The 15,547-nt window shown below is 34.2% G+C and overlaps 1 protein-coding gene across 1 annotated transcript; it reads left to right on the forward strand.

Moving 5' to 3' along the window:
- Positions 1–676: 676 nt before the first annotated feature.
- Positions 677–12,960, forward strand: rce1a (Ras converting CAAX endopeptidase 1a). The gene is made up of 8 exons (XM_051653800.1): positions 677–992; positions 1,500–1,602; positions 1,948–2,031; positions 2,380–2,458; positions 3,379–3,546; positions 6,827–6,898; positions 6,984–7,046; positions 7,402–12,960. Exons 1-8 carry the CDS (start codon positions 829–831, stop codon positions 7,626–7,628), a joined length of 960 nt encoding a protein of 319 aa, XP_051509760.1. The 5' UTR covers positions 677–828; the 3' UTR covers positions 7,629–12,960.
- The last annotated feature ends 2,587 nt before the right edge of the window (positions 12,961–15,547 follow it).

Genomic DNA, 15,547 nt, shown 5'->3' on the forward strand with positions numbered 1-15,547 from the left:
TGAAATGAATTAAGTCTCCAAATACTTTTGGTGCTGCTCTATATAAAATATATACTGTAACATTTTCCACTTACATATGACACACCTGTCAGTGTGTCAGCATCTGACAGGTGTGCACATGTTTTATGTCCCGCTTAGGCCAGGTTGTAAGAGAAACTTACAAGAAGTCCTATAAAATTTTAGAACTAATAGAAATGCAAGAAATCTGCATTTCATTTGCCACTCTGTCAATGGCCTTTCTAAATTAAACAAATAAAAATTTGCAAATACTTTTCGATCTCATATAGCCTAGATTCAGTATTTTTTTATTTTTTTATGAAACTCAAGTAATTTTTTATAATATGAGAAATAAGAAAAAAAAAAGAAAAAAACTGTCAGGCAGACAGACCGATAGACAGACAGACAGATAGAGAGACAGACAGATAGATAGAGAGACAGACAGATAGACAGACAGACAGACAGACAGACTGACAGACAGATAGATAGATATATAGATAAATAGATAGATTGGATGATTGATTGATTGATTTTGGTATAATAAATATATATAAATTGGCCATCATTTTGCTTTTCCCATTCAAATAAAGCCTGTCGTCAGCTGTCAATGAAATGTGAATGGAAGGATGGCTCAGCCGGGTCGTCGTGCATTGATGACGTCATTGGAGGACGCCAAAACAGTCTCCTCCAGCTTCTCTCCATAGTACCTCCATTGTGTGCACTTACACTTACTTAGAATAAAAACAAAAACAAATGTGTCGTATTTAATGTGTCACCCACACCTGCCGTCTTTCAAAGCGTCGAGTTGTTTTAACCCTTGTCGCTCTCGCCATGAACGACGACAATGATTTGATGCCAAGTTTTCATTCAGATTCACTCCACGATAATGTGGTGTCTGTTCCTGATGGACTTTGCTGGGTGTCAGTTCTCTGCTGCTTGCTGCTTGCCTGCTCCTATGTCGGAAGTTTATACGTCTGGAAAAGCAATTTACCAAGGTATAGTTCATTGTCTGGAATGCATTTCACAAACGTCGATTCAAAATACTGTTTGAATCGACGTTCTATGATACCCAATAATGCTGTCTGTGTAGGCAGCATACTAAGTTTTCAGGCTGTTTAGCGTTTAATTATCACACTTCATGGCTTAATGTTTAGGTTTTCATTTTGTTAATAGTGAAATGTGACGTGATCAAATATTGATATTTGTGTAAAATATTTCCTAGTGTAATATATGTTAGAAACAATATTTTTATTGGTTTTAATAATCAGTTACGAAAATCCAATGATTTTGTTATTTTTATTTTTTCTATTTGTCAGATAAAAGTCCATTTTTGCATCCTTAATGACATGGACAACTAATTATTGTTGACAACTAATTATTATTATTATTATTATTAGTAGTAGTAGTAGCAGTATTAGTATTATTTGCATTACCATTGAATGCATGTTGAAAACACTGACCAATGAACACTGTTTTGTTTGTGTGATTGTTTGCATTAACAGGGATCATCCTGCAGTGATAAAGAGGCGCTTCACTAGCGTGCTTATTGTGTCGGCTCTGTCTCCAGTATTTGTGTGGGCATGGAAGGATTTCACAGGCATCCAGGTTAGTTTATTGTCACAAAAATATTTTGTCATTTGTTTGTTGCTATGTGTACTCTTTGTCTGTGTGTACTCTTTTAAACACACAATATTATATTTTTTCTCAAAATGGGACCCAGGGTTGTCATGCAAAGCATTTGTTTTGATGTACTTTGGTTCCATCTATACTTTATCAAAATGATTGTGAGACCAAAATGTCAGTAAATACATTTGTATTATATTATATGCAGTTCCTCTCAAAGCCTGTGTGATAATCTTTTTTTGTGATCTGATTAGATCTGGTTCTGGTTTGTATTTATTTGATAGGGAAACAATACACTTACTAGGACTTGTCTGATTTCCTTCACAGCCTAGTCCATCATTATTGGCCCTTATGGGGATCCGTTTGGAGGGACTATTGCCTGCTATCATTCTACCCTTGCTACTGACCATGGTAAGAAAATGTCAAATTCTCAACTTTTCTATTCTTTTATTTATATATATATATATATATATGTATATATAATTTTTTTTTAGAAAATAGAAAATTCAACAGTCAACAAAATATTTCAATGTTATCTAATTTTATTCACATTTGGGAAATACAAAAGAGTGCATAACTTGTTGCCAACCATACAAATATCTTCAAGTAAGGTTTTTAGGGAAAACAGCCAATGCCCACTAATATTCCCCCACAGTCTCTTGTGCTTTTCAATTGGATCACTTATCTGAGATGTCTTAAACATTTTCCATGATTGACATGACATGTTTTGATCATGGGCTTTACCCCTCTTTCTGCCAGGTGCTGTTTCTGGGTCCTTTGATCCAGCTAGCTATGGATTGTCCCTGGGGTTTCATTGATGGGATGAAAGTTGTTGTTGGTATGCAATCTTGTCCATTTCCATTGATTTACTCATATATGAATCATCTGGTAAAGAGATGTAAAATGTACATTCTTTAATAACTAAAACATTGGCACAGTTAGTGCTAAACCATTATAGGTACAAGAGCTGCATGATTATAAGTATCATAATTGTCGATTATTTCCCTTGTATTGTAATTGTGATTCATTTTAATTATACAATATACATTAAATAATTATTTTGTGCAGAGTGTATGCATATTATATTCTTTATGTAAACTATATATCCAGATATACACCGATCAGCCACAACATTAAAACCACCTGGCTAATATTGTGTAGGCCCCCCTCATGCCGCCAAAACAGCACCAACCTGCATCTCAGAATATCATTCTGAGATGATATTCTTCTCACCACAATTGTACTGAGCGGTTATCTGAGTTACCGTACACTTTGTCAGTTTGAACCAGTCATTCTCTGGCCATTCTCTGTTATCCTCTCTCATCAATAAGGCGTTTCAGTCCGCAGAACTGCCCCTCACTGGATGTTTTTTGTTTTTGGCACCATTCAGAGTAAATTCTAGAGACTGTTGTGTGTGAAAATCCCAGGAGATCAGCAGTTACAGAAATACTCATACCGGCCCATCTGGCACCATCCATGCCACGCTCCAAATAACTGAGATCACTTTTTTTACACATTCTGATGGTTGATGTGATAATTAACTGAAGCTCCTGACCCGTATCTGCATGATTTTATGCACTGCATTGCTGCCACACAATTGGCTGATTAGATAATCGCATGGATAATTGTTGGTGCCAGACGGGCTGGTTTGAGTATTCCTGTAACAGCTGATCCCTTGGGATTTTCACACACAACAGTGTTTGTTGTTGTAAAAGACAGTTAGTTTTGCTTTAGTGATGTCTTGTAATGTTCTTGCAGACCCATGCTTCTGGACAATCTGTCTGAGCGACATGCGTTGGCTGAGAAACCAGGTAGTTGCACCATTAACAGAGGAGCTGGTTTTTCGGGCATGCATGCTACCTATGCTAGTGCCCTGCGCAGGCCCTTCTACTGCCATCTTCACATGCCCACTCTTCTTTGGTGTTGGTGAGTGGAGACCAATTGCCATTTGCCACCTTAGATATAATCGATCTTCTGATTGTTATCTTCAAATGAACATCTCAACATCTATTCTCAAAATCCTAAATCCATCTTTAATTCAATGCCTTTTATCAGTGGATGTTTGAATTTTATCTAAACATTATTTGCAGTGCACCTCCCTTGAACTACTTTACTAAGAAAAGTCAGTTTATGAAAAACGTCTTTGATCAAATTAATGAACAGTGGTGAGAGGTGGCCATCAAGCCTAAAGGCAGATTAATGGGCTCGTGTTGATAATTACATTTGTTAATTATATTGTAATTGAATTCAATGGTTCCGGCCCTGTTAATTAAACATTATCATTAATTAAAACTAATTAATTTTCTGTGCCATGTTAGAAGGCTTCTTGTACATTGGTTCACAAATAATTTTTTTCATAACTAAGCTAAATTTACATTGTATTTGAATTGAAATAATAAACTGAATTGTTATCAAATCAGGAAAACTCAGGAATAAACCCTGTATTTATGTACACTACCGGTCAAAAGTTTTGAAACGCTTGACTGAAATGTTTCTCATGATCTTAAAAATCTTTTGATCCGAAGGCATATGCTTAAATGTTTGAAATTAGTTTGTAGACAAAAATATAATTGTGTCACCATATTAATTTATTTCATTATAAAACTAAAATTTTATAAAAAAAAAAAAAAAAGTTATTTAAATTGATGACTTGGACCAAATAATAAAGAAAAGCAGCCAATAAGTGCCCAACATAGATGGGAACTCCTTCAATACTGTTTAAAAATCATCCCAGGGTGATACCTAAGAAGTTGGTTGAGAAAATGTCAAGAGTACATGTCTGCAAATTCTATGCAAAGGGTGACTACTTTGAAGATGCTCAAATATAACACAGTTTTGATTTATTTTTGATTTTGTTTAGTCACAACATAATTCCCATAGTTCCATTTATGTTATTCCATAGTTTTGATGACTTTACTATTATTCTAAATGTGAAAAAAAAATTTTTTATAATGAGTAAGTGTTTCAAAACTTTTGACCGGTAGTGTATATCTATGGCTAAGGATGTTATCAGACTCTGGAATAGAGGTCGACCGATAGTGGATTTTGTAAATAGTGGTTACAATAACTTAGGTGGTGGAAAAGGCAGATAACCCATTAATCAGCCGAAAGTTTATAAAATGTATTTATTGAATGTTACATTTTCTTACTCTTTTCTTACTGTGACTGGCATCAGAGTTGGGTAAGTTACTTAAAAATAGTTATCCACTACAAATGACTAATTATTTGTCTAAAATTGTAATCAGATTACTTTACTAATTACTTAATTGAAAAAGTAATCACATTACTAATTACTTTAATTTTAAGTTACTTTTTAAAACACTTTTCCTCTCAACAAATTCAAAATAATGTCTATTTTTCTTTCTTGTTCATTGTTACAAGTCATACACTCAGAATCTCACATTTATTCTTCACAGTGACTTGTTACGAGGCCATAATTCATGTTTTCTACATAAATAATATATTAGAAATAAGCATAACCCTATAATGTACTGAAAAGTAATTAAATTATTTGAAAGTCAGTAACTGTTATCTGATAACAAGAATTTAAAATGTAATGCATTTCACTACTTTTTGACTAAACAGTAATTAGATTACAGTAACTAATTGCTTTTCAAATGGATTACACCCAACACTGATGGGCACAGACACAGGCTACAAGAGTCCAAAATGAATGAAAGCCCAGGTGCAGTTTGTTGTGCAACCAAAATCCCAATAATATCCAGAAAATAATTAAGATTTGGGTGCATAACGTAGGACTTTTTAACAAGGCCAAAACACATAAGGGACTCTTATTTTGAAATGTCTGTGCTTCCAGCTCACTCAAACACATAAAGGAAACAAAACATGCACTCTTACAATCATCTATAATGTATTAAAATATAAACGCTATAAAATAAACATTGTCATTGATAAATTCTATATGAGCAGTAATTCATCAACAGCAGATCATCATTAATCGCTATCAGCAATCGTTTGTCATAACTGTCCATTATTCAAGTCCTTCTGTTTTAAAAACAGAAGGTTATAGCTATAAATAAATATACAATAATGTCTATGCTTCATATGTATCTTTTTTAATAACATCTCGTATTAATAATCGTCTAATTTTCTAGATGAAGGGTTTGTATGTACAGTATATATACACTGCCGTTCAAAAGTTTGGGGTCACATACTCATTCTTTATTATTATTTTTTCTTCACATTTTAGAATAATAGCGAAGTCATCAAAACTATGGAATAACAAAAATGGAATTATGGGAATTATGTTGTGACTAAACAAATCCAAAATAAATTAAAAATATGTTATATTTTAGCATCTTCAATGTAGCCACCCTTTGCTTAGAATTTTCAGAAACGTACTCTTGGCATTTTCTCAACCAACTTCTTGAGGTATCACCCTGGGATGCTTTTTAAACAGTATCGAAAGAGTTCCCATCTATGTTGGGCACTTATTGCCTGCATTTCTTAATTAGTTGGTCCAAGTCATCCATTTCAAAAATGTTTTTTTTTTTTTTTTTAAATGTTCGTTTTGTAATGAAATAAATTAATATGTTGGCACATTTATATTTTTGTCTACAAAACTCATTTCAAACATTTAAGCATACGCCTTCAGATCAAAAGGTTTTTAAGATCATGAGAAACATTTCAGTCAAGTGACTTAAAACTTTTGAACGACAGTGTATAGAGGAACACGAAGGAATAATATATATTTTTTTTGTATCAGCTACTATCGGTGTTGACTTTTGCCGATAACCGATAGTTCCAAAAAAACAACTATCGGCACTGATTAATCAGTAAAACCGATATATCGGTCAACTTCTACTCTGGAACTCAATTAAGGAAAATTATGTTAAGAACCATGTTTATCTGCATTTGAATGGCCTTTTATGGAGTTTTGTGTTCCTTGCCACAGTCGACTTCGGCTTGCTCACTGAGTTTCTAAATACAATTATTATTTAATTACTTATTTTTATACACACTTCATAATCATATGATCAAACTACACAATGATGGCTCTATAGATATTACGGTTTCATTTTGTGTTAATGCATGAATTTCTGTAAAGCTGCTTTGAAACGATGTGTGTTGTGAAATAAATATATATAATACAAATAAATAATACAAATAAATATGACTTGACTTGACATTTATACCATTATTGACACTTCATCTCTCTCTCTCTCTCTCTCGTTTGTGACTGCAGCTCATTTTCACCATGTAATTGAGCTACTGCGGTTCAGACAGGGCACTGTCTCAGGCATTTTCCTCTCTGCAGGTAAGCAAGTCATTAGTTTATTGTCATCCTTAGTGAAAGTAGTGAGACTTAATTACTCATGGCTATGTTTGTGTGTCCTGTTCAGTGTTCCAGTTCTCCTACACAGCAGTATTTGGAGCCTATACAGCCTTTATATTCATCAGGACAGGTGCATCTATTATTATTATTATAATTATTTATAATTTATGACCACTAAGATTTTTTGCAGTGACATCATAAAGCATATATAATGCAAAATAAATGTTATTCTCATTGCTGTAATGCATAATTTTTTGTTTTTGTTTCTAATGTTATTACTTTTAATTGATATTATATTTATTTATATTAAGTGTTATTTATAATATTTATTAAGTATTTATTTATATACCATAGTTATATGAATGGTCTTGGCTCCCATATAGGCTACAACTAATGCTTATATAACTAGACAATAACAATATATTACATACACATTTGGCATACAAAGAAATAAATTTTTTTTTAATCTATTTGTGTGTCTGTAGGTCATCTGGTGGGTCCTGTGCTGTGCCACTCCTTCTGTAACTACATGGGTTTCCCGGCTGTCAGCACAGCCCTGGATCACCCGCACCACCTCACCATTCTCTCCTTCTATGTTTTGGGGGTCATTCTCTTCCTCCTCCTCCTCTTCCCCATGACTGACCCGCTCTTCTACGGTTTGCCCACACCCGTGTGCACCCTGACCTCCACAGCTGGCTCCATCTGCTCTTGATCCTTCTCCATCCATACCTCCATCCTTCATGCATCCATTCCTTCTCTCCAGTTGTGTCACGGGACTACAGCCATTTGGAAAGGTGTGGCTGTTTTTCTCCAGGCTCTGCAACTGGTTTGACCAGGTGAGCGAGGGATTGCTGGAGAACAGGTATGAAAATTCTCAGCCTCCATGAGGTTAGTGGAAGGACTCGTTGGATGCAAAACATCCTCAGGTTGCACTGGCCGCTCGTTTTACCATTCTGCATGATGAAAGCAGTCTACTTGTTTAGTGCTATCAAGTGACATCAGCTATGAGCCAGGCCTACATTTCATGAAGCCCAGGTTGATTATACATGTCTGCATGTTTATATGACAATATTTCAGTGTGTTTAATTTGAAATTGGTGCTGGGGGATAAGACAATTATTACGGGTTTACAGGGAAGATTTGTACACTGAAATGTGTATTTCTAAAAATGCATGACTCCCCATTTTTTCCATTGTGGCATTAGAGTTTTACTCACATATACTATCTGTTTGGTCTGGTGCCCTTGAAGAAGACATTCATGTTTACCTTCAACATCATGAAAACTTTCAGTTACTGACATTTTTTACTTTACCTTTGAACTGATCATCTTATTATCAATTTACTCAGTTCAGTAGTCTTAAATATAGATTAAATATGTGTCCAATCTTTAGGTATGCCATTGGAGTTAAAGAGATATTAGAAAAAAACTTTTTTTGTCTGTGTGTGAATCTGAAGTTAAAGAATTGCCCTTTGCAAACAGCTTTTTGTGTAAGTTTAGATTCAGTTAATTGGCCTCATGTGCAACAGTTTATTGTGGTTTATTGCAAATTTTGAGGCCTTTTTAAAAAAAAAACTTAGTCACTCCTGTTTTGGCCATTTATTATTTAAAAATCCGCTAATACCAACTACTGTTGATGTAGCAGCAATTTTTACAATTTCAGGATATTCAGTGCTGGATTTTGACCAGTGGTTCATATTTAAAGGGATAGTTCACCCAAAAATAAAAATTCTCTCATCAGTTACTCACCCTCATGCCATCCGAGATGTCTATGACATTCTTTCTTCTGCTAAACACAAACAAAGATTTTTAGAAGAATATCTCAGCTCTGTAGGTCCATGCAGTGCAAGCAAATGATGACCAGAACTCCAAAAGCTCCAAAAAGGAGGAGTCTAAAAGATTCACGTGGTTTAATCAATGTCTTCTGAAGCAATCCAGATGGTGTTGGGTGAGAGCAGACTGAAATGTAACTCCTTTTTCACTGTACATCTTGACAGCAGTCTCTAGGCACGATCATATTTTCAAGCTCGATTACACTTCCTAGTGTTTGACACATGCGCAGAGTGCTAGCTAGCGCTATAGGAAGTGTTATCGAGCTTAAAATCATGATTGCCAAGAAGACTGCTGTCAAGATTTACAGTAAAAAAAAGTTCTATTTTGGTCTGTTCTCACTCAAACCAACTGGATCACATCAGAAGACATGGATTAAACCACTGGAGTCTGATTGATTATGTTTATGCTGACGTTATCTCCTTTTTGCATTGTATGGACCTACAGAGCTGAGATAATCTTCAAAAAATCTTCGTTTGTGTTCAGCAGAAGAAATAAAGTCATACACATCTGGGATGGCATGAAGAGTAAATGATGAGATCATTTTATTTTTTGAGTGAACTATCCCTTTAATACAGTGCTAAAGACAGGAATTTCTTGTCCTGCTAATTTAATTCGGAAGCAATGGATGATGCTGAGGTAGATTTAACACTTGTGTGATTTGCCTTGATATTGAGAAAATTCCACTTAAACTTTTTCAAAGGCACCACCAAAGGAAACATGTTGCCATTTCTTTAAGACACTTATTTTTCTAAACACACTTGGCTGTGACAAATGTCAGCGTTTTTATCAAGATCGGCTTGTTTATCATCTACTACCTGTGTCAGAGATTTACACCTCAAATTCTTTGACCAACATATGGTTAGTTCTGTTCAATCTAAATACTAAACTTTTATAAACCTTTTTAAATTGGAAATGAGTCATGCCAGCAGAGAGTTTTCATGGAGGTTTCATTTTTACACTGGTTCCTTCACCATGAAATTTTATTGCATGCTGCTACACTTATGACTTATGGATGTTTAAATGTTGATCTATATAGAAACACCAAATACACCAACACATACATTTAAAGTGTTGGCTATAATGTTAAAATGGTTTAAGATAACAAATCTGGCTTGCTGCCTAGAATAGAGTCTACTTGGTACAGAACATTTCATTCTATTTTTGGGGGTGTCTGTAATACAGTTGTTTTGGTTTCAGCCCTCATTAAATGTAAAATTAAAGTATATATAGAGAGTATTTAAAGTATCCATCTACATGATTGCTTGTAATTTGTTAATTAATATTTTGACATGTCTCCAGTGCATCAAGAGAATGTATAGTAGTCTCATTCATTATATGTACTAGGGCGTTTATAGGTTTATTTCTGTGTTGTGAGAGACCATGCAAAGTAAACCTTACAAGCAATAATCTCACAAACAGGACCGAATCAGGGATTTCTGTCTAGTGCCACGCAAGACCTAGATACCTTTATTCATACCTAAAATAATTTCTTGTTTGGCTTACTACAAAGAAAATGTTAAATGTCACCCTTTGAACTGCCAAAGTTATGGAAGTTACATAATGGTAGATACAACCCGTGCTAGAAAACTGTTTAGTTAGGCTACTAAGATGTTCTGGTTTTCTAGTCTCTAGCGTTGAGAGAAGTTTGTGTTTAAAGTGTGCCATAGTGTATATGACTGTGCTGACATGTTTACAGTTGGAGGATGCTGTATGTAAGCACTGCTCCAGAATCAGTTACTGAATGCTGCTGTAGTTTAATTCCTTGTGCGTGTTGTGGTTACAGTCAACAGATGGCGCCAGAGGACCATCATTGTTTATTTGTGTCTTTTTGTGAGTAGTTAAGAATGAAGCACTTATCTTCTGACTTTATGTGGGAATCTCAAGAAATGTCATATTTCACCCCAAAACCAATAGAAAAAAAAAATATATATATATATAGTTAGTATAAAGAAAATTAAGCATATTTTTTTATGACCATTAAGATTATTTTGCATTGACTTTTTTTTTTTTAATGTCAAACCATTAAAAAAAGAAGCATAATTATCTACTGTAATGCAAAAATAAAAATGAAATACTAATTAAATATGAAAGTATTTATACATGATGATGTTGTTTGTTGTACAGCCTTTAATTTATGCTGATGTAGCTGTAAAAAAAATAAAATAAAAGTCATCTTATTAAAGTATTTTTTTGTACTGGTAATACAGTGAAAAATAATATTACAGTAATGAGAAATGCATTCTCTAATCTCCTTTTGAGTATAATGAAAAAAAAAAATATATATATACATACAATATCTAGACACATTACTTGGGGGATTGTTTGGGGATTGTAAAGATACTGTACCTTCATTATGCAAAGTTGAACTTCTTATTTCTTCTTTTGATTTTGAGGTGAAATTTGACCTGGACATGCTGTCATTATGTACAGTATATCCTTTTATTATGGACGTTGATACTTTAATTGATTTGCTTTGCATATTTAATTTTGTCATCAGATAGGTTAATTAAATTATTAACTTAAGCCCTGGTATTGACAGCATTTGTTGAAGAAGGCAAACCTTCCAAATCTTTGGAAATTCATTGTTCAGTATTTGTCTCAAGAAAAAAAAAGAAAGCAAGTCATGACTGAAATACAGATCAGCCAACTGAGTGGATAAATTGCACTATAGGATATTTAGATGGGAAGCCATGTTAAATAATTTTTTACATGGATGCTGAACACACAGGTGCTTGGCAAGACAGGCTGGTTGTCACTGCTGTTACTGATTACCTGTGTTACTGAAATGCCATTTTCCTTTTGGGGGAAAATTTGTAAATTTGAATATGTATCAGGAGCTTGTTAGGTGTCACTCATTGCAGTCCAATACATGTATCCTCACTTCCTTATTCTGTAAATTTCTGCAGTCATCTATATTTACAAGAGACTTTTAATATATTTTTTTTTCTTACAAGTGAATCATCCCCTGTTCAGATTCACACTGTTCTTTCACTTTAATCTGATTATTTGCAAGTGAAACATTTGTTAACGGGTTGAGCTTGCATTGATGCTTGGAAAACACATCATATTTACAGTCAAGACTGGAGGAGCAATAGACATTGAAATCTATTTTAGCAAATGTGAAACGTAGCTGAGTGCTATTTTAACTAATTGAAACAACAACTGAAGAAATGTATAGTATTTGAAAATGCTATGCAGATGTTTATTGAAAAGACTGGTTGGTGATTAGCCAATTCAGATGTTTATACTGAGAGATATATTTTATAATCAAATCTATTTTGGTGACTGAGTATAATGTACATGCAAACTGTTTTTGACCAATGAGCAATGCACTTTTCTGAAATTCACTGATGCACAAATGTTTTAAGACAATCTTTTTGGGGTTCTTTCAATTCACTCTGCAAAACTCTGCCGTTCATAAATAAAGTTTTTTTTTAAACATACTGCTTGAAGTTGTGGTTTCTTTGTTTTTTTTTTTTCTGTAGAGCTTAAAGGTGAAGTGTGTAATATCTATGGCACCAAAGAGATTTGCATAAATAATGATAATGTTGTTTCCAAACAGGTTTTCCAAACACCTGCACAAAGTGCCACATTGTTTTCACACTTCAGCAAGTCAACCTATGAATGGCTTATTTATAGTCTCTGCTCATTAAACTGGGATAGACAAAGTATTATAACATAAAAAAAAAAAAAACTTCACCTTTAAATGATAAGAATGTAATATAGAGTCTTCTCTTTCCGTTATAAACTGTTACCTGTATTCTACCACCAAGGAGATGTGTTAGGATTCTGTTATACACTAAAATAATTGTTATAAAATGTTCTCCATCTTCTTCTAATATTTATGCATTTCATTGTGTCAAGTTGACAGCTCATCTTTTGAAAGTTTCAAGCATTGACAAAACTGGGCAAAGAACACTTGGAGACTGGCAGTGCTGCTGCATTACTCTTTTCAACCGTGGAGACACTTCAAGAATTGCGTCTAGCCCCCGTCTCTTAGGTTTGAATGGAACTATATAATGTTTTAGAGGCTGTATCTGTGGAGTCATTCTGTGCAGCCATAGAAAACGTAATTCTTTAGAAGAGGAGTGTGTACGGATCATTGTTAGCATTGGATTGGTGGTGGCGTAGTGGGCTAAAGCACATAACTGGTAATCACAAGGTTGCTGGTTCAATCCCCACAGCCATCACCATTGTGTCCTTGAGCAAGCAAGTTAACTCCAGGTTTCTCCAGGGGGATTGTCCCTGTAATAAGTGCACTGTAAGTCACTTTGGATAAAAGCGTCTGCCAAATGTATATGGTTCACAAGCATGTTATCTCATCTATGATGAATCATTTTTCATACAATAAAAAAAGTCCATTCAATATCAAATGTCGTGATGTTTTACATTAAACCAATGTCCATTCTGTCCATTATGTTTAAATGACATTGAACATTACTATCGAGAGGTCTTTTCTTTTGCTTTATTGCTATGTTACCAACATGATGTTGCATGCTTTTCTCTCTCTTTGTCAGTCTGTCTTCCATATTTTTTGAGCATCTCTTTTTTTTTTCCAATAGCTTGGCCAAAACTTTTGAATGGAGATCAGTGAAAACTGCATTTAGGGAAAGGGAAACACAATCTTCGCATTCATTTCTACAGAAGCCTCTCTAAACAAATCTTATTTTGATCCAAATGAATGTGTGTGGTTATCTTGATTAATAAATCTGTTTTGGTTATGATCAGCTTCTGTTATGCTTGATTTAACTATATGAAAGCAACATTATTGACCCATAGAGCAAATTAACTGAAGAAGGCTTTTATTATTTTTATTTATTAATATCGAGCTTTTGGGTGAAAAACACTATAGCCCACCAGCAGGGAAGGCAATGGTAATGTCTAATTTAAATAGATGGACAAAAATGAAAGAGTATTCTGGCTTCAAAAACACTGAACAATGAATTTTCTTATGTGTTGGAGCTGTGGCTTAATGTTTTTTTGCAACATGTTAATAATAATAATACCTGTAAATATTTATATTGCATTTTTCATATATCAATCTTAAAGGGCTTCACATATCAGAAATTAAGTCAAAAAGTGTGTGTGTGTGAGTGTGTGAGAAATATATAGTGCAGTGGTGGCTCAGCAGTTAAGGCTCTGGGTTACTAATCAGAAGGTTGGGGGTTCAAGCCCCAGCACCACCAAGATGCCACTGTTGGGCCCTTGAGCAAGGCCCTTGACCCTATCTGCTCCAGGGGCACCATATCATGACTGACCCCAGCTTGGCTGGGATATGTGAAAAAAGAATTTCACTGTATATGTGATTATTATTAATTAATTATAAATTATATAAAAATCTAAATGAAAAATACTTATATAAAAAGTAAAGCATCCATTTACACAAAAAGTAAAAAATAAAATAATATTGATAGTCTGCTCATGCAAAATTTACAAAAAATATTTTAATATATAGTAATATATAAGGTGAAGTGAATAACGTTGATCATCTCCTAACAATGTTCTGCTCAGAAAACCTGGGTCCAGCCATTCATGTGGATGTCAATTTGACACGTGCCACCTAAAAAAACATCATTGCAGACCAGGTACACCCCTTCATGGCAATGGTATTCCCAGATAGCAGTGGCCTCTTTCAGCAGGATTAAAGCACACTGCACACATTGTTCAAGAATGGTTTGAGTTCAAGGTGTTTCCTTGGCCTCCAAATTTCCCAGATCTCAATCCAATTTATCATCTGTGGTATGTGCTGGACCAACAAGTCCCATCCACGATGGCTCCACCTCACAACTTGCAGGACTTTAAGGATCTGCTGCTAATGTCTTGGTGCCAGATTCCACAGGACACCTTCAGGGGTGTCTAGAGTCTATGCTTCGGTGTTTTGGCGGCACGCGGAGGACTAATAGCATATTAGACAGGTGTTCATAATGTTTTGGCTCATCAGTGTATATATTTTATACATACTACCATTTAAAAGTTTGGGATCACTTAGACATTTTTGTTCTTGAAAGAAACTGATGCCTCTGTTCACCAAGGATGCCTTAAATTGATCAAAAATACTTCCAAAACATAAGTATTATTGCAAATTAGTATTACTGTTTAAAATAACTGTTCTGTGTGTGTGTATGTATATGCAGTATATATACAGTATATACAGGTGTGAATTGGTGGGTTTTTGTTAAATGTGAGCCAAAATCATCACAATTAAAAGAACCAAAGACTTAAACTACTTCAGTCTGTGTGCATTGAATTTATTTAATACATGAGTTTCACAATTTGAGTTGAATTACTGAAATAAATGAACTTTTCCACGACATTCTAATTTATTGAGATGCACCTGTATATATATATATATATATATATATATATATATATATATATATATATATACATACATTTTGCACAAATTATGGCAAAGCCCAATGTTCAGCTGTCATTACTCAAATCTACTAAGCAAACATTGTCACCTTGTCCTTATAAATCATTCTAATGTGCTACTTTTGTTATTCAAGAAACCTTATTAGAACAGTTGTAAACAGTTGTGTTAATTAAGTATTAACTGCAATAAATTGGGTGCATCTCAATCAGCTCCCTAGCTCCCTGTCATGAATCAGTATAGCGAGAACATGAATTTGGGCACCGACAAGGTTGTTTTTCCACTGAACATTGGGACACTTTTGACTTATGAGCTTGTGCATTAAAACACAGCTGTAATTAATCAACAACATTGCTGTATAAATGACACCTTCATGCATTTTCATTGTAGATATTCAAAAGTACATTGTTATTATGAAAAATAAATAA

Source organism: Myxocyprinus asiaticus, chromosome 2, assembly GCF_019703515.2.
Source record: "Myxocyprinus asiaticus isolate MX2 ecotype Aquarium Trade chromosome 2, UBuf_Myxa_2, whole genome shotgun sequence".
Taxonomy (NCBI): Eukaryota; Metazoa; Chordata; class Actinopteri; order Cypriniformes; family Catostomidae; genus Myxocyprinus; species Myxocyprinus asiaticus.